The following is a 20,652-nucleotide window of genomic DNA, read 5'->3' on the forward strand; positions in this document are numbered from 1 at the left end:
GTAGTTTCTCCTAGGGTCTGGGGTGGGTAATTTTGCAGAGGGGAGACATGCACATTCATCTTCACATCAGGGCTAAACCATTGCAAGAAGCAGCCTGAGAAACTAGGGAGTCTTAGGGGAGAGGGGGAAGCCAAAATTCCGCTCTTGCAGCTCCTCACGCCATTTCCCAAGTGACCATGGCTGCACTTTGCATCCTGACAGGGCTAGACCTGGACTTCAGTCTGCCCTCTCTGCCTTTGCAAAACTTTTTTTTTCCATGCTGCAAGAGGAGGTGTGTCCCAGGCCCTGGCTGTACCTTTCCCATTACCAGGTGATACAGGCCTGTCCATGGAAGCAAGACAATTTGCAACCCATGGGGGCATATGTACCTTTATTTATTTCTGAATCACAGCCACACCTGGGTGGCAGCCAGGTATTTATTTGGTTAAACTCACTCAACTAGGGGATCTAGAGCTTTGCAGCCCAGACTGGCAGCTGACTTCTCAGTTTGTTCTGGCTTAGGTTATGTAGAAGAGTAAGTGATTTGACATTGCTCCCAGAGGTTTAGATACCCAAATTCCACCCAACTCCCAGCTGAGGTAGAATTTGCACTGTTTGAATCTCACCCTCAGGCTTCTCAGACTCTCCATTTTGTTTCTCTTCTAAAGGTTATGTCTAGACAAGCAAAATGGCTCCTGACCTCCTCTTGTTTGCTGGCTGCCAAACCAGTGACTTGGCTCATGACAGCCAGTGGGGAGGAGCTGCTGCCACTCCCTCTCCCACTCAGGCTTAGCTCCCCAAAAAGCCTCATGCCAGGAGCTGTACTGCTTTAGCTGCCTTTAGCTTCTGACCTCTCCTCTCCTCCCAGATAATTGGTGGTCTTATGCTAATGATCCCAGGTGAGGTCACTGCTGCTGGAAACCAGCTCTGCTCCGGCCTGGCAGAGCAGTGGTGTGGAGAACTGTCAGACAGGAGGGCCGAGCGGAAGGCATGCCAGTTGGGTCAGCACCCAGCTTGCATGCATGCAGATGAGGTGTTGTTGATACAGATGGATCCTGGCAGCATCCCAGTGCCAAGTTCGTGCTTGGTTCTCAGAGGCACTGCCCTGGTCCTGCCCGCTGGGACTGCTCCTAGGTGCCTCACAGGAAGGCACTAGAGCCATTCCCAGCCCTCTGACCCTTTATACCTTTCCAGGTATAAAGGTCTATTTTAGGTGCAATATGTAAGGCAGATCCAAAGTTGTTGTTCCCCATGAGAACCACATGCAGCCACAGGTTCCCAGGGGCCAGTCCCTTCCCCAACACAGTACCATGTCAGGATCTGGTCCAGCCCTGCCTCTTCACTTGGAAGCACCATCCAAACTATGGACAGATCAACCTGGGTGAGGAGCTGGGTCCTGGCCATATTGGAAATGGGCAGACCTCTGACACAGGAAGTTCTCCAGCGGTAGCCATTGCTTCTGAGTTTGATCTTATGGTTATGCACATTAGGACTGGAGGCAGACAGAGGAGGAACTGTGTGTGCTTATTTTTACCAATATCTGCATTGCTCCCCTGCCCTGCCTTGCTGATGGCCTTCGCTCCTGGCATACCCTCACTCCATCATCTTGCCCCACACTCTCCACACTGGCAGCTTTGTTGTAAACCTTCCTCCCTGCATCCCTGTTCCAGTCATCTTGGAACTTCACAGAATCACAGAACGTTAGGGATTGGAAAGGACCTCGAAAGATCATCTAGTCCAATCCCCCTGCCGGAGCAGGAACACCTAGATGAGGTTACACAGGAAGGCGTCCAGGCGGGTTTTGAATGTCTCCAGAGAAGGAGACTCCACAACCTCTCTGGGCAGCCTGTTCCAGTGCTCTGTTACCCTCAGTGAGAAGAAGTTTCTTCTCAAATTTAAGTGGAACTTCCTGTGTTCCAGCTTGTGTCCGTTACTCCTTGTCTTATCATTGTTTGTCACCAAGAAGAGCCTGGCTCCATCCTCGTGACACTCACCCTTTATATATTTATAAACATGAATGAGGTCTCCCCTCAGTCTCCTCTTCTGCAAACTAAAGAGACCCAGCTCCCTCAGCCTTTCCACGTAAGGGAGACGCTCCACTCCCTTAATCATCTTTGTAGCCCTATGCTGGAGTCTCTCCAGCAGTTCCCTGTCAGAGTTAATAGCTTCAAAGTTAATGAGGAACACTTGAGCCTGCCTATCAGGTGAATCACCTCTGTGATGAAACCTGACAGCCTAGAGGATATATCAAAGGCAGGGGGAGGTTTAACATCTGGGACAGTGAACACTGGGCCATGAAAAGTCCTGCTAAAGGTCTTTTTACCAAGACCAGCAGCCCCAATAACATATCATGCCACAAGGATCCAGGCACTGCACAGCAGCAGGCAGGAAGTTGTATCTTTACAATGCAATCCTTGTTCTTGTCCTTCCCCCGCCAAGCAAGCATGACTGTGGCAGGGAAGTTTCACTGACACGTAATTCATCATTTCTGGTGGTGGTGATTTTGACAACAATAATTTTCCCATTGTTTTCTTGAAATGTTTTGGCTTCCTTAACAGACTGAACAACATTCAGCTGGTATAGTTCACCTAGCATGGGTCAGCTCCTTCCTCAGTGGGAATCAGAGAATGACAGGGCTTATGGATGACTCCAGAGGACCCCTGACTTGAACTAGACTGCTTGCTTTGTTCTGCGTAGGCAGCACAGGCTAAGGTTCAAGGGTAAATCCTATGGAGGGGTGCTGAGGAAGCATGACAGTAGAGAGGTCCCAATGAAATGCCACAGGACCCAGTCAACAAATGAATGAGTTCTGCAGCAGTGGTTGTGAACTGAAGGGTTTCTTGGAAAAATGCCATGTTGTGTGCACAGGACCTTGATGCACTGATGGAGGTGGGTTGGGTTCATTCCTCCCCTCTTGGATACAGTGGAGTTGCTCCAGGACTCATAGTTCAAGTTGTCCCTCCAGTCAGGAGGACCCCAAGCCTTTTCTTCAGGGAGAGCTCAGGCTCCTGATTAGTGTTCTGTGCCAGGGCTGGGAACTTTCAAACCAATTCTGCATTAATATCTCATTGGTAAACCAGGTGTACTTGTTTGTATAGGAAGAGGAGGTATAGGGTGTTAGTTGGTGGATAGGATCCCTCAGGTTTCCAGTTTCAGGATTTTCATAACACTGTGTGTTTTTTTTCTGTGCAGCTGGCTCAGAGAAACACTATCCAAACCTTCATTCCTGTGCAGAAAATGGAGAAAGGCCTGTTGCTGGAGCACATCTTGCCCAACCTGAAAGTGCCTCAGAGCTATGAAGTTCGCCTGACACCCATCACCAGCTTTGGGGCTGGGGATATGGCTGCCCGCATCATCCGGTACATGGAACGTAGGTGTCTCCTCCTCGGTCCTGGCTACGAGAGCAGGTCCGAGCCTCAGGCCTAGGGCCATGGGCACGTGTAGATGTTGTCTTCTGTGACACTTGGGTGGATTCCTATGTTTGCATGATTTCACACAACCCTCTTGTCTCGTGGAGTGACAACATGACTGGTGTTCCCAGCATATCTGTCTCAAACTGTTTTGATGTTCCTCTTGGATACCAAGCTTTAGCACCCTGTAGGTGCTCCAGAAAGAAACTGCTTGGGTTGCTGGAAGGGTTTCCATGTGCGATCCCGGGATCACCCTTTAGGTGGGGTTTTCTTAAGATCTGTTGCTTCTTGGATCAGAGGGTCAACACCTTGATCCATCATCAAGGCAGACATCGAGGACTGCTGTTTCACAGGGATCCTGTGAACAGATTTGTGCATCTATGACCTTTCTTGATGTGTTTGTTTTATTTTCAGCCTTTGAGTGTGATTTGTGATTTGAAGGAGTACTAAATGTTCTGACTTGTTGTTTTTCTGTTTCCTTTTCCAGCAATCAACTATCCCAACCCAACAGGTAAGCAACAAGACCTTTGCGTTTATGTTTTGAATGCAATGCATGTTAGTGAACTGCTCCAGCAGATCAGATATATACAGCTAACTTTTTACTAAATCTTTTTCCCCAAAAGAGGATGAAATTGCATATAATAATAACACTTTCAGTAAGTAATTGTATTTGTTGTACCTAGAGTTCTTGCCAGGAGATATATACCAAATATATGCCTCCTACTCACACCTGATATCTCTGTGATAGGCTGTAATCTTGAATCCACTCTCCCTCTAACACTAGTGATCTGCATCCAGTAACCAGGTTATTAAATGTTCCCCAGAATATCTACGTTTAAGGAATGTATAACCTCTGTCCTTTTCTGACCTGGAAAAGTACTGCTTGACATCCCTGTGTGGGCTGGTATGGAGTGGTATCCAGCTCAGATCTGGTTCTGCTTCCAAACTCCTTGAGCACAGTTCCTTCTTCTTCCCCTCTAGTGTCGTCACTGTTTACTTGCTTATTTACCTTCTGGTTGTTCCTGCCAAGATGTAGGCCCGTCTTTATTTTGCACCCAAAGTTCTCATTGATTTTGAGAGCAGAATATGCAATGTCTCAAAACAGTGATCTTTAACAAGAACATGATGGTGCCCATCAAGCATAAAAGCATTTCTAACATGCTGTAAGTAGTGGTGGAGTGATCTCCAGGGGATGAAACAAAGTCCCTTTGCTTTGGTTGTTGGATATAAGCCCAGGCAAAGCTCTTGGGCAGAAATGGGCAGATATGGGTGGTCTACAGAGAGCAGGTGGTAACATGTAGCTGCTGCTTTCTCCCTGTTTCCAGCTGCTGTGTTAAATTAAAAGAAGCTGAAACAGCATTCAGCCTTTTTATAAAGTACTCTCTGTGTGTGCAGGCAAGTGTTACTGCTGCTCTGCAGTGGGAAGGAGAAACCAGGAACTGGCAACAGAAGCCAGCAATTGGGATATGGGGTTATACTGTTAAGGCAACCACAAAGCATTCACTCTTCTAAGTCCACACTGAGGTTTCTCTTTGATAAGAATTATCCAGCCTCTGGATATCGGGACCTCTGAGCCAGTCATCAAGATCTTGCCTGTGAGTTCACGCCTTGAGATTGACTGCCTTAATTTGCACCAACCACACTTGCTTTCAGAGATGCCCCTTGCTTTCAGAACTGCTGCCAGTGAAATAGGAACCCAAAGGCTCTTAGCTCTGTCTCTGGGCCACAGCTCAGTTCCCAGCCTCTCAGCCCAGCAGCAGAGAAATCCCTGCTACTACTTCTTATTTTCCCACTTCTCTTGTTATCACCACCCCCAGGGAAAAAAGCTGGGGACAGGATTGTAAAGGTATCCACACGCTAGGCTGCCCAGCCAAATTCTGGGACCAAACATTGAGAGTTCTCAAGTGAAAGGCAAAGATTAGATGATTAATGTCTCTGGCAGCCTGATCCAAGGGCATGCACAATGGTGATTAATTTACAAACTCTGAGAGTCACTTAATACAATTATTTCTTCATGCATTTTCTCTCCTAGCCTAATAAGATGTTAATGACATTGGGGCAGGCATGCATGTGGCGTTGTTACAGAGCTAGGTAATGGGGTTATAAGGTAAAAGCAGAGAAACTGAACAAAAGATATTGAAGAATTCAAATATTTAGAGGTTAGCAATAAGACTGACTATAACTTTTAAAAAACAGTCAATCTGGTTCTAGAAACCAGAACTTACTTTAAAAAACTCTCTTATAATTATCTTAATTGTGAAGTATTATATTAAAGATCTCTTAGAATAACTGATCATTTTAATGTCATGACTAAATTCCAGTGCTGAGGAATCTGTCTTTCTTACTTCTCTGCAATGTTATTTGGATATAGCCTTCACTTTCTAACCTAAACCCTGCAAGTGCTACCCCCCAAGCTATTCCAGCTCACCAGCACTAGATGGTTGGGTTTTCTAGCAGATGTAGCCTTGCAGCCTTGGTGATGAGGGTACTAAGAAGCATAATAGGATTGCTGGATATTTTTTTCTCTTGGCCAGTGTGTCTTGCGCTTCCGGAGCAGCAGCACTATTTCTCATATATCTGCAGTCTGGCTAAAATGTTTTGGGATTGTGGACAAGTACAGTGGGTGGTGATCAGTACCAGATGCTGGTTGTTGTAAATCACCCTGGCTCATTGCTCACTGTCTAGTGCTTGTGTGTCCTGTCTCTGGTAATGTCTCATAGTCCAGAGGAATCTGAGCTTGTTGCCCCGGGATGAACATGTGGGAATGAGCCATAAGCCCAGTGTTTAGAGTTGGATTCCTCAAATCTGAGCCCATTCCTCAGGAATGTGTGCAACGCAAAGGTTGAAAAAAAGGTGACTGCCACCAATTCCTTGTATCATGATGGCAAATAGGATTGTCTGGACTGTATTATTCCCTTGTCGCAGATGGAGATATTAAAGCAGATAGCAATCTAGTATGACCCAACTAGTTACAGTATTGTGAAGCTTTCTTCCATTACTGGTTACAAATGCTTCAGAAACTTACCATGGATAAGGCTGTTAAATGCTGTTTCTCAGATCCCAGCATACTCTGAGGTCGCAATCCAGTTTTCATTGTCTTCATCTTCTGGGTGGAGAAACTGGTCTCCAGAGGGAAAGTGATGGCCTGTGGGTCACACAGCAGGTCTGCAACAGAGCTGAGGCTCGGAGCGTGGTCCCTTGTGCTCCAAGCCAGTTTCAGTTATCAGACCACAGCTAAATGACAAAGGCAATTTTATTCAAGTGTGCTCCATCTGCTATTCACCCATGGTCTGCAGCTAGAATAGGATTATTATTTTTTGCATTCATCTGGCAGCCAGAATTTCAGGGCCAGAGATGGCTTCCCCTTAAGGGCTTGAAATGAAAACCTCCATTATGTTTCTCAAGAAGGCAAAGCAACAAGAAATGCTAATAGCCACAGCAGGGTCTCTCCCCTGGGAATGCAGGGAGGTGTCTGTAACCAGGAGCAAACATCTCTGCACTTTGAGCTGCTGCCACTGCAAAGCCTGCCAAGGAAATCTGTTTGGTGAAGACAGTGCTAACTCTGGCCTTTGAGGAACCAGCTCCCCTGCCACCTCCACCTCGCCTCTAACAATCCGGTGAACAACTTCTGTGTTCAATATTTAAACCCCCTCTTTAATTTTTAAACAGGAAGCTTCCTTTGCGCTGCAGCGCCGGGCCAGGATCCTTGGCAGATGGTGTGAGTCGGCAAGGTTTGCTTCACACAGCCAAGGTCAACAGTTAGATCACTCCTGTGGCTTTTGAGACACAGAAGGTCATTTAAAGGTTTTATTTTGGGCTGGATCTGCCAGGTTTCTCCTGCTGAGCTTTGCTGATAACCATGCAGAGGTGACGTGCTGGTGGTATCCCAAACCACACTGAACATATCCTAGTTATTCTGGGCACCTCTGCTTCTAGCTCAGAGAAACACCAGAGCTTTTCCTTCCTGTGGCTTGTTTTAAACCAAAGGACCAGGAGTCAGAGCTCTTGCATTCTGTTTCCAGCTTTGCCACTGCTTACTGTGACCTTAAATGTGTTTCTTTATACTTTTGTGCATCTGTTTCCCCACATGTAATGCAGGATATGATGTACAGAAAGAGGCACTGCTACCTCACAGAGATGTTAAAAAGCCTTGTTCATGAGTTGTTGCAAAGTGCCTCAAAATCCCAAGCTAAGCAGAGATGTTGTGTTGTAGTTATAAACTCCCACACAGCAAATGGTATTGCACTGCAGCCTGATCATATTGTGGTATGTGTGGCACATAGGACCCCTTTCTATTCTATGTACTCTTCTAGAAGTGTTGCCTTGTGGATGTAGCTGCATCTGAATGCTAGGGAAGGATGGAGTCAGGGACCTGTTTTGCCATTTAAAGAGCTCTCTTCAAGCTTTCGAGTGTTCTTTGAGCAGTCTCATCCCATGGATGTGTGTGGCTTCTTGCAAAAAAGGCACAGTAGTGCATCAGCTAGCATGACCAGGCCATGGTGCTAAGCTAGGAATACTGTTCTCGGTCCTCTTGTCTTGCACATCTCACTCTGATCTCCACCTGAGCTTGGGCTTTCTCCTTAATCTGCCTCTCCTTTGGTTTCTGTGCCTCATCCTTTGTGGGTTTGCTCCCTCTGTCAGTTGCCTGGCTGTCCTCTGTGTTATATCCTTCAGCTCTGCTTTCAACTTGATATTCTCTTTTAAGGGAATTTTGTGCTAGAGAAAGATGTCACCATTCTCCTCTGAAGGCCCACATGCACAGCAGGGTCAGAGATGCAAACCATCCCAGTCCTTTTGATTGCAAAAGGGCAGCCGTGGTGGATCTTGCTGTGTAGGATAATGCCATCGTAAAAGAAAACTTGTGTCTTCTAAGTGCAGCTGGCAACCTGTGAGCTGGAGCCATGCAAATGTTTGTCTTGAGTCTGATGGAGAGAAGCTGGGGTGTTGGACAAACTCAGCAATACCAGAAAGCTTGTGGGCTCCAAGGGCAGGTCCTCTGAGGACCAGCAGGCGTCTGTTACAGGCACAGATGCCCTCCTCTCAGCCACAGGGGCTGAAGAAGGACCCTCAGAAACTGCTTTCTCACTCTTTTCACCCTGCATCTCCTTGGGCTGGGGACAGAAGGGACCCCACAGCTCACCCAATTGCCCTGCCTCAGACCTTGCAGGCATCTGCCCTCCATCGTCTGTTCCTGTTCCTCCTTCCTCCTTTAGCTCCAGCTGCCATGTGGCCCCCTGTGCTCGCACTGCGGAGCAGTGGCTAATTTAGATTAGGATGCTAATGAGAAATGAGCAGATTGAACGGAAAGCACTTAGCCAGGGTTAATCAGCAGTTAAGTGGCCAGCCTGGCCAAGCTCCCAATGGCTGTGCTCAGCTCACAGGAGCGGCGTTTCCGCTGAGTTTATGGAAAACCCATCTGCCCTGGTCTGCAAACCAAGCGCTCAACTTGCAGCACAGTGTCCAGCCTGATGGTGAAGACCCTTTTGCGGGCCACAGCAGGAGACTACCATTATCTTTTCTCACAGCTTTGGTGGGATGCTGGTGAGAGCCAGTCAAGAAGAGGGAACAACAGCATGGAGACATCATGAGGAGAGCTTTTAGCAGCAGGATAGAAACCAGGAGGTGCAGCATCTCAGAGTCAAGACGCTGTTCATTTCATGGGTAGGCTCTCCTCTCTGGTACAAGGCGGCAGATTTTGGTGTGCATGGTAGGTGTGTGAAGCTCCTACCATCGCAATGTACCATGCCTAGAGCTTTTGGATCTGGCATTGCAGAAAGCTTCCCTTGCCCATCCCATCCTTGTCTCCCAGCCCATAGGTTGTTGACCCTCCTTTGCCCTGCATGTCCTGCCAGCAACATCCATGCTAGGACAGAGAACTTCCTGCCCAGGAACCAGAGCGAATCACCACTGAAGACACAGGAATGCAGAAGCCCAAGTAGGCATCTGGGCTTCTCTTCATCTGGGCATGATAACAGGAACAGCGTGTGGGATAAACTCCAAAAAAGTTGAGTCTTGTACCAGCATGCCATGGATAAGGTTTGCAGCACATCCCAAACCCTTAACAAGAGCCTTGTTTTCCTTTCTGTATGTATTTCATGGCTTTTAAGTACTTTATCTCTTAGTCTCATAGCACACCTCTTTGCTCTCATATAAAGGCAGAAGATAGAGAGATGTGTGCTCACTGTGTCTGCACCACTTGCGAAGTCTGAAATCCCATTCTCCAGCTCTGGTTTCTGTCCAGGGACCTTTCAGAACACAAAGCAATTTTCACATCAGGTTTTGGACCTGTTTTTTCTTTTGCCTGTTTCTACCATCCCTCTCCTGCTGGGTCAGCAGTGCAAAGCTGATTCTTGGTGTTTGTTTTTGTAGCTCAGAGACTGCCTTTTTACCGCAGAGGTTACAATCTGCAGCCTGGTCAAGTCTTAATTCATAACAGTCTTTTACCTGCAAGGTTTATTTTGTTAGGGGAACCAGCATAAGCTGCAATATCAAATGTGCCTTTTAGCTGGTATAAATCGGATGTACTCTAGCTAAATGGCACATTTGTAGCACTGAGCTGACCTCTTCTCCACAGCTGATTTTTTTCATGTGTGCCATAGTTTAGTTTAATATATAGCCTAAAGGGGGGTCATCAGCAGGCGTTTTTTCCTCTCTCCTGGGGAAATTATTCTACCATCAAGTCGTTCTGGTTTAAAAGCCCTTGTGGCCTGTTTGTCTTCAATGCTCTTTTCACCCTCCACTACGTTTGCACCCTCAGACTTCCCCACAGAATCTCCCTTTCTCTTTAACCCTAATAGGTTTCTTCCATTTCTTCAGATCATCACGTCCATCAACCTGGATTAACCCTTCCATAATCATACTAACTGCAGGTATATTCCTTTTTCAGCCGCCTCCTGAGGTCGGGGGCTGCCGATCTGCCCCCAGCTTGATACAGAGCCACAGTGGTGCCGTAGCAGTGCTGTGCCACTTGCTGCAAGCAGCCTTGGGGAGAAGGTTTGAGAAGCTACACCTGACCAGCCCCTTTCCTCCCCTGCAGATAACACCTGCCGCTTTGAGGACGAGAAGATCTGTGGCTTCGTGCAGGACAAAATGGACAACTTTGACTGGACCCGGCAGAACGCCTTGACCCAGAACCCCAAGCGCACCGTCAACACAGGCCCCCCCACGGACATCAGTGGTACGCCGGAGGGTAGGCACATCTCTGGGTTTCTTTTGGCTTGTCAGGAGTCCTACGGCTCTGGGAGCTCATGGAAGGCTGATCTGCTTTCCACACAACACGCTTCTCCTCCACCCAGGGTGTAGGGAGCAGACAGTTAATTTGCATGCTACTGATTGGCATTAAACTCGCCGTTTAAACACCCACAACTTTGTTTAAGGGAATAGAGTGAGCATTAGTTCTTGTTACAGACTAATTGCCTGCTGCCTAATGCCCTTGTCCTGTTTGATGCTTTGAAGACAAAAAAGGATAAACAAGTAGGAGAACGCCTCTAACACCTAAAAATGTCTGTGCTGGTTTTAGTCAGCTGTTTCCTCATAGAAGGCCTCAGGAAGGCAAATAGATCTCCTCGGTTCCAAGCAGCAGCATGAGGGACCAGGCAGGAGCTGCCTTCAGGGTGGCAGCAAGTGCCTTATCCCTAGCTGAAGGAGACTGGTGGTGTGCATTGCCCACATTAGCTCTGCATGGAGAGTACATGCTTCCCTTTTAGCTGGATGTTACTTTCCCCTTTCTCTAATGAGGAAAGTTAATTTGTATGCAAGCATAAATCTTTGAACTCGGAAAAAATGCGCACCATCCAATAGCCAGCTAAGGAAATGGCTTTTCCCATTAGTGTTCAGTACACCAGCCTGATTGAGCATTGAAAATGCTGCCGACAAATTAAATAGCTAATCTGTTCCTCCCTGGGTTGTTAACAACTACTTTGGTATTGTTCTCTTTAGATAACAGTATTGTTTAGGCCAGACATACCAAATCCTCTCTCCCTCTGCTTGAGACAGAGAAATTAGGCTGGAATGATTTCTCCCTCCTCTTTCTGGTTTTCTCCTCACACAGTTGTGCTGCAGGAGAAGGGCTCATTTTACACCCAGACAGAAGTGTCAGTGTGTGTGTGTGTGTGTGTGTGTGTGTGTGTGTTCAGGGCCGCATCTGCTGTGTGTGCTCACAGGAGGTCTGCTGATCCCCATCTCTCCTGCTCTCCCCTAAATACTCCAGAGGTAGGGGAGGCACTGCGGGGACCCTGCAAAAGTCTCTGGCTGAGACCACAGTGGGTGCAGAGCCAATGGGAAGAGCATTTAGTGGTCAGTCCAGCCCTAAACCATGACACCATGTCTCTCAGAGGACGAGTGGTCTCCCAGCCTCCAGCATCCCATCACTTGCAGAAATGGGAGATTCAGTGCACACTGCCTTTCTCCACCTTTCCCTCTTGTTTTGTAGGTTATTATATGTTCATCGAGGCGTCCCGGCCTCGGGTGACCGGAGACAAAGCCCGGCTCATCAGCCCCCTCTACAACATTACTGCCAAATATTACTGTGTCTCCTTCTACTACCACATGTACGGGAAGCACATCGGTGAGTACCCTCCAGGCAGCAGGACAACAGGTGAGCAATCTGTCTGCCAGAGGTGGAGAGGTTTTGTGGGACCTGAGGGCTCTGTGGTGGCAGCAGCTATTTTGGGGTGAGCAGGATGCACATTCCCTCAGCTGTGCCAAAGGGCTGTCTGCTCTGTCTGACTCCCTCCTCTCTACCCGTGAGCCTATGAGTTCAGCAAGCAGCACAGAAGTGCCTCGCACACTAATGAGTTTCCATATCCAGTCAAGGAGCAATGGCTAATTTGTCACCTCTTGATTATAATTTCATTAATTTGAATAATAGATGCACTCTTCCCACAGCATGCTAGGTTATTAATCACCTGCTGGACTGGAGCCTGACTGAAAAATTCAGGGCCCAGGCAGGAATGTGTCCGCCCTTCAATAACCAGGGTTAATTAACAGCTCTCTGCTTGGCACCGCTGATGTCACTAGGAGGGAACACACTCCTGAGTCTGGCCATCATGTCTCTGAGTGCACATGGCACGACAGAGAGATTAGGCTGCAAAATTTGGGATCTCCTTATCTCAGTGGGATGAGGCTGAAACCCTGACCCCATGGGTGCCAGTGGGTACAGGCTGGGCTGTGGCTCATGGAGCAGGTCTCCATATCTCTCTTTGCTCTGAGAGCTGATATTTGCCATCAGAGTCCGGTGAGGTTGGAGGTGTTTGGACACACATGTATCCCCCCTGCAGACCAGCTGCCCCATGCTGTCTTCACGCTGGTGGTGGCAGGTTGCTGAACACTGTCAGGGTTGGTACACACCAGGTTCTCCTGGGCTTGCTGATCTTGTTTAGCTGACGGAGTCCAAATGTTAATGCTGGCTGGCAAACCCCCTTGTTCTCTGCAGTTGTCCATTGTGGTCAATCAGCGTTGCTGCCCAATTCCTGCACGTCTGGAATCTTTGAAAGAGATCTCATCCTTTGTGATTGCAACGAAGGGTGGTCCAGACCAGTGAGAGACTTGCAAGGAAAGAAGATGTGGAGGAAGGAAGAGGCCTCTCTTGCTTTGTTTCCTTTAGGAATATGTCTCTGTGTCCTATTTCTAAGTTCATTTCACGGGGAAAGTAAAAGCCCACTGGCTTTTGCTTGCTTTGGGAAAAAAGCTGTTTGGCAGCTCTCATGTGGTGGTCTGTCTGGAATTGGGGTGTACTGGACATGCCAGGGAATCAATTAATTACAGGTTTTTGGCTTTTAGTATTTTAACTGTATAGTATCTTAACCCTATTTGCTCCACCCACAAATTGCCCAGAGCAAAAGATACAGTGATTCCCAAGACCTAAGAAAGTCACTGAGAGCCGTTTTCTCTACCTTGGCTTCGGGCACCTTTTATATCTGTTGATCTTTTCCTTCATACTCGATGTCACTGTCCCTGCCTCCTCCCCATTTCCACCCTGTTGCACAAAAAGAGGCTGCTAATTTTGTGTAGGTTGGATAGACTCTTCAATGCTATGTGATTATTTTCTGGGGTTGGTGCTCCTGAGCTGAGAGCGAATAAATTATTTTAAAATTAGACTGGGTAGATAGAGTCAGGGAATGAGAGGGAAAGAAATGAGAAAAATTTCATTCCTTTTGGCCTGTGGAATATGTGGCTTGGTCTAGCAAACCCACAGTATGTCTGTCTAAAAATTGAAATTCAGTACCTCGTATTTATCCTGGAGTTTCTTTCAGGGCCAGTCATGGTATTCTGTAATCGTTTTGGCTTCTCTTCTACATGTCATGGCACCGGGATGAAACTGAGACCTCTCCAGGAAAAATCAGAATGCCTGGTAACCTTAAAATTGTCTGGTTTCCATCATTCCCACTATGCTACTTACTAACTCCTATGCAACTTGGTCTTTTCCTTGCTGCCAGGCTGGTAGCACTCTGGCATAGCTGTCCTCAGCCCTGCACATGCACAAACGAACATGCGTTTGGGAAATGCTCTGTTTCACCAGCAGGTCTAATGGCTCGATCTACATTTCTAATGTGCATTGGTTACTCCCTGGCTGGTTTTGCTTACGCAGAGGTTGTGAAACCCTGCCAGAAAGCTTTAGCTTGTTCAGATGGTGCCAGGCTCAATGGACTTGGTGGCTGAAGTCCTCTCAGAGTCCCCTGGGGAAGTGGCAGCCTGCCTGATGGCAGAGCAGGTTTCTTCAGCTCACTGACATCTTCCTCTGTAGCTTTGGGCTGGAGGAGAGTGTCCCATCTTAGATACAGGGCTCCACACTAGGACTTCTCCTGTCAAATGAGGAGACAGACCCTGGCCTCCTACCTGTATCACGTATGTGACAACATGAAGGTAAAGGTGCGTTGGCTACAACCCTGGGCCCTGTCTTCCTTCCCACATACCCAGCTATCCCTGATGCCTGCAGACACAGCCCCAACCTCTGGCTCACCCAGTGCCAGCCCAGTCCTACAAAGCCAGATGCCAGCCCTTAGCACTTAGCAAAAGCATATCAGATTGCTCCTGTTGGCAGATAGGGCCAGCAAGGGGACATCTCCCAGCCCAAGCCTCTCCTAGCAGCTCCAACTCCATCGTGGAGCAAACTGAAGCTCTGTCACTGTGAAAAGAAGCCGTATAAAATCCCAACATTTATTTATTTTTTTAATAACCATTTTATTACCTTTTTCCCCCTCTACAGAACTTGAAAGCTGGTTTACGTGCACAATTTGACTATAAAATATCCATAGCCATCCAGGCAAATCTTCCCTGGGAGAGTTCCCAGACACTACTCGTTTATAATAGATATGATGAAAGAGAGAAACAGAATACAAATGGAGCATTTGTAGCCATGGTATAAAATATTCAGCGACTAGCAGAGCAGGGTGATGTTGGATATCTCTCAGCTGATGAGAGAGCAGGGTGAAGGGGAGCTCCCTGGAGGCAATTCCCATTCTACTGGAGTTATTTGGTCATCGGTTTTCCTTCCTCCAGCCCCCTCCAGAGCAAGCATTCACATTGCCCTACAATTCTGCCTGCCCAAATGTAAAAAACAGGGGGAAGGGAAGAAATCTAGTTCCCACCAGGCATTGGAGAACAAGGGTGTCTTGCTTGCAGCAGGTACAGATTTATCAAACAAGGAATTGCTTAGTTTCTTCAGGAGAGGAAGCCAGTCACAGCAGACAGCAACCAGTCAAGTTGAAAAAACCCCTTTGTTGAGTTGCCTTGGTGAGTCAGCATCCCAGCTGGGAGCAGATCCTCAGGTCCTTGCTTCAATCATCAGACTCTTCTTCCTCTCTTCCCAAGGGCTGCCTGGGGGAAGATGCTTTGAGGGGACAGCTTGGTGCAGTGTCCCCAATGGACTGCTCCCACCACAGTCCCCTGACACCTCTCTGTCACATCTTCTAGCTCAGTGGTAGCCAGGTTATGATCTGCTCTTGCAGATCCTGCAGCAAAAGGTGCCTTCATGGTCAGACCACAAAAGGAAGGTTGCTCAGCAGGATGAGGAAGTTTCAGCTACAGTGGCTGAAATGCTTTGGTCAAATATGATGGCTTTTAGTGTGGCCATTGTGGTCCCCATGGCACACATTGACTGGTAACACTATAGCTCCCTATCTTGTGAGCCAGTGACTGTGCTCATGGGGAAAACACTTGGGTCAAAGAGTTTACTTGCTCACAGGGGTACCTACATGCAAGCAGTCATCTTGGATGTACCCAAGCAGCATTTTTTTAGCTGCCTCCTGATTTGTGAGCTCACTGGTAGACCCTTTTCAAACTACTGTTTGCTGTGTTTTTAATAGCAGTAGTCACTGCGCATAGGCTTATGACAAGATATGGCCTCAGAGAGGGGAGAAGGCAAAGACCCCTCCTTGCCCTGGGGTATCTCCCAAGGTGGGACTTTAGCTGCTTCCTGTAGTGACACTTGTGGGTCCTGGGCTTCAAGAGCCGAGCCTAATTGAATGCAGTGTCTGAAGACCCTGCTCTTGGCTTGCAATATTTGTCTTTTGAGCCTTCTTTCTGCACTAGCAGTGTCATGTTCTTGCCTTGGCCAGTTCCTCTCCCAGAAATCAGGGAACAGGCTTATTTTCTGGTATGTGTCCAGCATCTGTGAAACTCATGGGAAGTTAAAGGTGCTGTTCTTCCCTCTTAGTGCTGACGCAGGCCTTATCTGACCACCCCAGCTAATTCTAGCCTATGTATAATCAGGATGGGAAGCTTCCAATGAAACTGTAAACTACTCATTGCTCTCTACAGCTTCCTGAGGAGCAGAAGTGGAGAGGGAGGTGCTGATCTCTTCTCCCTGGTATCCAGTGGCAGGACGTGTGGGAATGGTTCAAAGCTGCATCAGGGGAGGATCAGGCTAGCTATTAGGAAACATTTCTCTGCTGAGAGGGTAGTCAAACACTGGAACAGACTTCCTAGAGAGGTGACTGAAGTGGTCAGGCACTTGGACTAGATTATGGTTGTAGGTCCCTTCTAACTTCCCTTCCCTTCCATGAGGAACAGTGCTTGGGATTGATTAAGAGGAATTCTGGTTCTGAGTCACTAGAAACAATGAGACCTGGTCAGATCACTTACCACAGCATCTAAGTTCGAGAAAGCTACAAACAGTTTCCCAGAGGTAATTGCGTTGTAGGCAGGCCACTTACACTGGTGGTGTCACCACTGATGCCCTCTTGCTGAGTAGGAAGCCCACATCCGGAAAGCCTGACAAACTGAATTGCTTCTTTACTTCTTCAGCTCAGATTGAAGAAGACCAAGGTGCATTTGAGAGGTCATGGTGGATGATCACACATAGAAGCCAGTGTTAGCACGGATGCTATGTGGCTGCATCTTGTTTCTGACAAGTGGCAGTAGTCAGAGCTGTCAGGCCACACAGATTGATAGATGTCAGCTATGTCAATGTAAAAGCAATTTGAACCATGAAGATGGTTCCTTTTTGCAAAATTCAACATCATGGCTCCTTCTTTCCTACCCAAACCTTATTTATGAACCCAGCACCCTGCTACTGCACACAGGTGGTTACACAGATGGCACCCTGGAGATAGCTGCATTCTGTTGGACGTATAAAGTTTGCCTTATATACAAATGCATCATTCATAAAATCCATGCCATTATCTCCAGTGCAATAACTCTACATGGTAGAGATTACATCGCTGGATTGATTGAGGGGAGGCTGATTTTGCTAATGAGTATGATTCACTTCCCTCTAGACTCTTGAAAACAAGTTGCCGTTAGAGTTAAGTGAACAGTTTGTAATGAAGAAATGAAGAATTTTTAAAATACTCTTTCCACTTACTCAGATGGGTTCTTGGCTTTACTCATTGCTCCATCAATAGATGTGTATTTGACTTATGTTTTGTGCAGACATCCAGCAGCTTCCTGTGGGATATGGTGTGGACCCTTTGGATAGATAGTGGTCTGTTCTGGTAGTATCTGCTTGTTTTTGGGGAAGTGAGTCAAATACCATGATCATGAGCAAGGATTAAAAATACCTGGCAAGATAACCATGTATTTGAAAAGTGTCATTCAAGCTCTGTAGGTTCGATACAGTGGCTCTGAACCAAAGACCGTTGAAGTCATTGTTTTTTTAAAGATTTCAGTGAACTTTGGATTAGAGCCATAGATTTAAAGATTTTTTAAGACCAGATGGGACCAATACATCATCTAATCAAACTTCCTGGATAACCAAGGGCAGAGAACTCTCTTCGGTGACTCTTGCTGGAGCCCAGTAAATACTATGTGTCTATACCTTCATTGGATGTTTACTTACAAAGAGCACTAGCAGCATACTTCACATGGCTTGCAGATGTGGGACCGAGTCATCCCTCGGCCAAAGAGCTTGACAGGTAAAGCTGAAGAAGACATGGAGAGAAGGGAATAGCATTCAGATATGGATTGGCTCTATGTAATTTTTATTCCATGAATATGGAATTCCATCTCTTCATGTCGATGCAGGCATTCTGCTTAGTACCTTGAATCTGAGTGCACTGATCCCGGCCTTTCCTTTCCCTTCACCAAAAGCACATCCTTGAATCAAGTTCCCAGTGCAGATAGCTACTGAAGTGTTGCTTTCTTCAAAAAGTCCTCTTTTTCAGTCATGATCTGACCACATACCTGCTGCAGAATTTGTTGGGAAGGTTGTCAGTAGCACATATTGCTGACACCAATTAATTTGCAGGTGCCCTGAATCCCTGCAGATCATCTTTGCTCCTGTTCATCTGATTTGAGTCCCTGTTACTTGTCTGGTGGGAAGCTGCTCTAATCCTCCCTCCATTCCTCCAGGCTCTTAGCAAAGCATCTTTGCATTCAGCCTTGCCTCACAGCAGTATCAGCCTTGTGCAGAGTAGCTGTAAGGATATACTGCAACCTGATCGTCTCCTGAGACATCAGGTGTTGCATCAATTATTAAGACCCTGAAATTGCTAGATACAAAACTTAACAGACACTTAAGAGGAAATGGGAGCTCTCAGTGCATATCTAGCTACTTCTTTAGCACTCCCAGGTCACTCTTCTGTTCTCTCCATGGACCATTAACTATTTCACCAGAGCCGTAATTGTACAAGTGGAGACCAAGTCATTCCAGAATCACCCCCCTGGGTGCTCTGACAGGATAAAGGTTGGGGGGCCATAGTGCACAACTTGTGCAACCATCCAAATCTGTTCTTGAACTTCAGCAAGACATGACTATGTAACATGTATTGAAATGCTTCCTAGAAATCAAAAAATGCTCAACAAGTGTCAGTCATCACCATTACTTCCAGGAGTGACTGCCTCTCCGAGAGAGAGCTCTGCAGGGATGACAGGCACCCCAGCACTTGAACTGAAGGAGTTTGCAGAGTCAGGTTGGGCATCTCACTGTCTCAGCCATCCCTTGGAAGTTTCCTGGTGAAAGTACAGCTGGGCATGAAATGGGAAAGGAGTCTCTTGCTATAGTGTATTCTGCCTCAAAGGTGGAAACACAGCCTACTCTGACAGTCTTCCTGCAGCAACAGAAGGCTTTTCCCAGCGCTTCCCAGACCTGGAACATTCACCTCTCACATCTCCTTGGGTCAGGCAGAGGAGGAGGCCATAGAACAGATTTGGAGTGGTGTCTTCAGTTCAACAGGAAGAATATGGGATCTCAGCTGCTCATTCCTGCTGTCATGCTGGCTTCAGCGTTGCACTCCAGCAGCCCATCTGCTCCACGCCCTGCAGCCCTGCAGCTGCCCCTGCTTGGCTCCCAGGACTGAGAGACCACAGACTGGGTGATGATGGGGAAATAGGCTGTCCATAGGGATAGAGAAGAGACAGGCAAAGCCTTCCTCAGCAATAAGTACATCTGCTTCTGCAGGCTTTTTGTCAAGAACCCTCCCACACACACCGCTTGTATTTTGGGAGCTCTGGGAGGCTCCCTCCTCTCTGGCTGAGGTCTTTGCAGGTGGACTCCCCCTCTCTGGCTGTTGTGCTTTTTTAAACCTGGCAGTGTCTATGAAGCAGATGTCTGTTTCAGCTCATCTGAGAGCTGAGCACAGTGCGTGCTCTCAGTCAGAAAGCTGAGCACATGAATTGCGCAAAGGACCCAGCTGTCTCTGGTGGCAAAGATGAAAGGGGCCGTTATCAAAGCTGGGAGAAGAGAGAGCATTTGCCTGGAGGCATCTGGGCATGTCACGAAACAGAGGGTGAACAAGGAGTAAGCAGTCCTCACAGCAGCTATGGTTCTCTGCTTCTTCAGTCTGCAAAATCGGTGGAAAAAGTCCCCTAAATTCCTTCTTGCTATGTTCCTTGTACTCCCATTTTCCTCCAGAATGGCCTCTCCCCCAGCACTTCTGGTCTCTAGTCCTGCTTTGAACTTGGTCTTTGTAATGAGAAATCATGGTCTGGCATCTACCCTCTGTAAGGCCTTAGAAGCATAAAGCAGACAGTCCATTCTGGGGTAAGAGATTAATTTAGGTACTCTAATCTACAGCGCTCACCTTTAGGAGAGCGGTGAGTGATGCGTGCTACCAGGTGAGAAGAGAGAGGTTGATGTTGCCAAAGACCAACATTGGCCTTCTTCCTACTCGGGACAAACAGGAGTCTGACCCCACCAAATCACCCTCCTTTGGATCCCTGTCTGGACATACCAAGACCCCATGCAGGTGGTTTTGCTGGCAGCTAAGGATGAGGCCAGCCTCCCTCTCCCATCACATGCCCCATAAACGCTAATTCGCGTGCCATCTGTCCCCCTACCACAAATGCCCACAAGAAATGGTGCAGAAATAGTCCCAAAATTGCTCATTAAATGAAGGGCAAGTTGGTGCCATGTTTGGGAGGATTAGGGCCACAATGAAGGCAGCAGGGCTCCCTCTGCCCTGCCTGGGCCGAGTCAGAGGCAGCTCTGGGCTCACACAAAACTGTGCCTCTGATGAGTAGCCAACTCCGAACTTACCCCTGAGTCACCCTTTCCTTTTGCTCTGCTGAAGTCATGTTTTCTTCTACTACCACAGACAGCTTTCCCTCACCAGACATTTTATACCTTTAGTCCATCTTCCTTCCCAGCAGAATTTCACTGACAGGGCTGGGGTTTTTTTTCTGTTAAGTAGACAAAACCGAGGATTTTTTTTCAACTGTCTAGTTCATCTATTCAGGCTCAGCAAGGAAGGCAACACTGCTGTCTGGGAAGGGTTTCTTTTCTCCCTGTTCTGCATTTCCATGGTTTGTATTGTTGTGAGCTTACTTGGAGAGGTCCCAAAAGGCAAGAACAAACTACACAGGTAGAAGCAATGGCTATGGAAAG

At 47.4% G+C, this 20,652-nt stretch overlaps 1 protein-coding gene across 1 annotated transcript in view; it reads left to right on the forward strand.

The window, feature by feature from the left end:
- MDGA1 (MAM domain containing glycosylphosphatidylinositol anchor 1) overlaps positions 1-20,652 on the forward strand; it is a gene marked incomplete at its 5' end in the record, with an annotated part of 91,155 nt that overhangs the window by 59,861 nt on the left and 10,642 nt on the right. Inside the window, 4 exons of the mRNA XM_010180024.1 lie at positions 3,172-3,349; positions 3,877-3,900; positions 10,426-10,578; positions 11,821-11,955. Of these exons, the coding sequence (XP_010178326.1) occupies positions 3,172-3,349; positions 3,877-3,900; positions 10,426-10,578; positions 11,821-11,955 (490 nt within the window). The remainder of the gene's footprint in view (positions 1-3,171; positions 3,350-3,876; positions 3,901-10,425; positions 10,579-11,820; positions 11,956-20,652) is intronic.

Source organism: Mesitornis unicolor, unplaced genomic scaffold (assembly GCF_000695765.1).
Source record: "Mesitornis unicolor isolate BGI_N332 unplaced genomic scaffold, ASM69576v1 scaffold16812, whole genome shotgun sequence".
Classification (NCBI taxonomy): Eukaryota; Metazoa; Chordata; class Aves; order Mesitornithiformes; family Mesitornithidae; genus Mesitornis; species Mesitornis unicolor.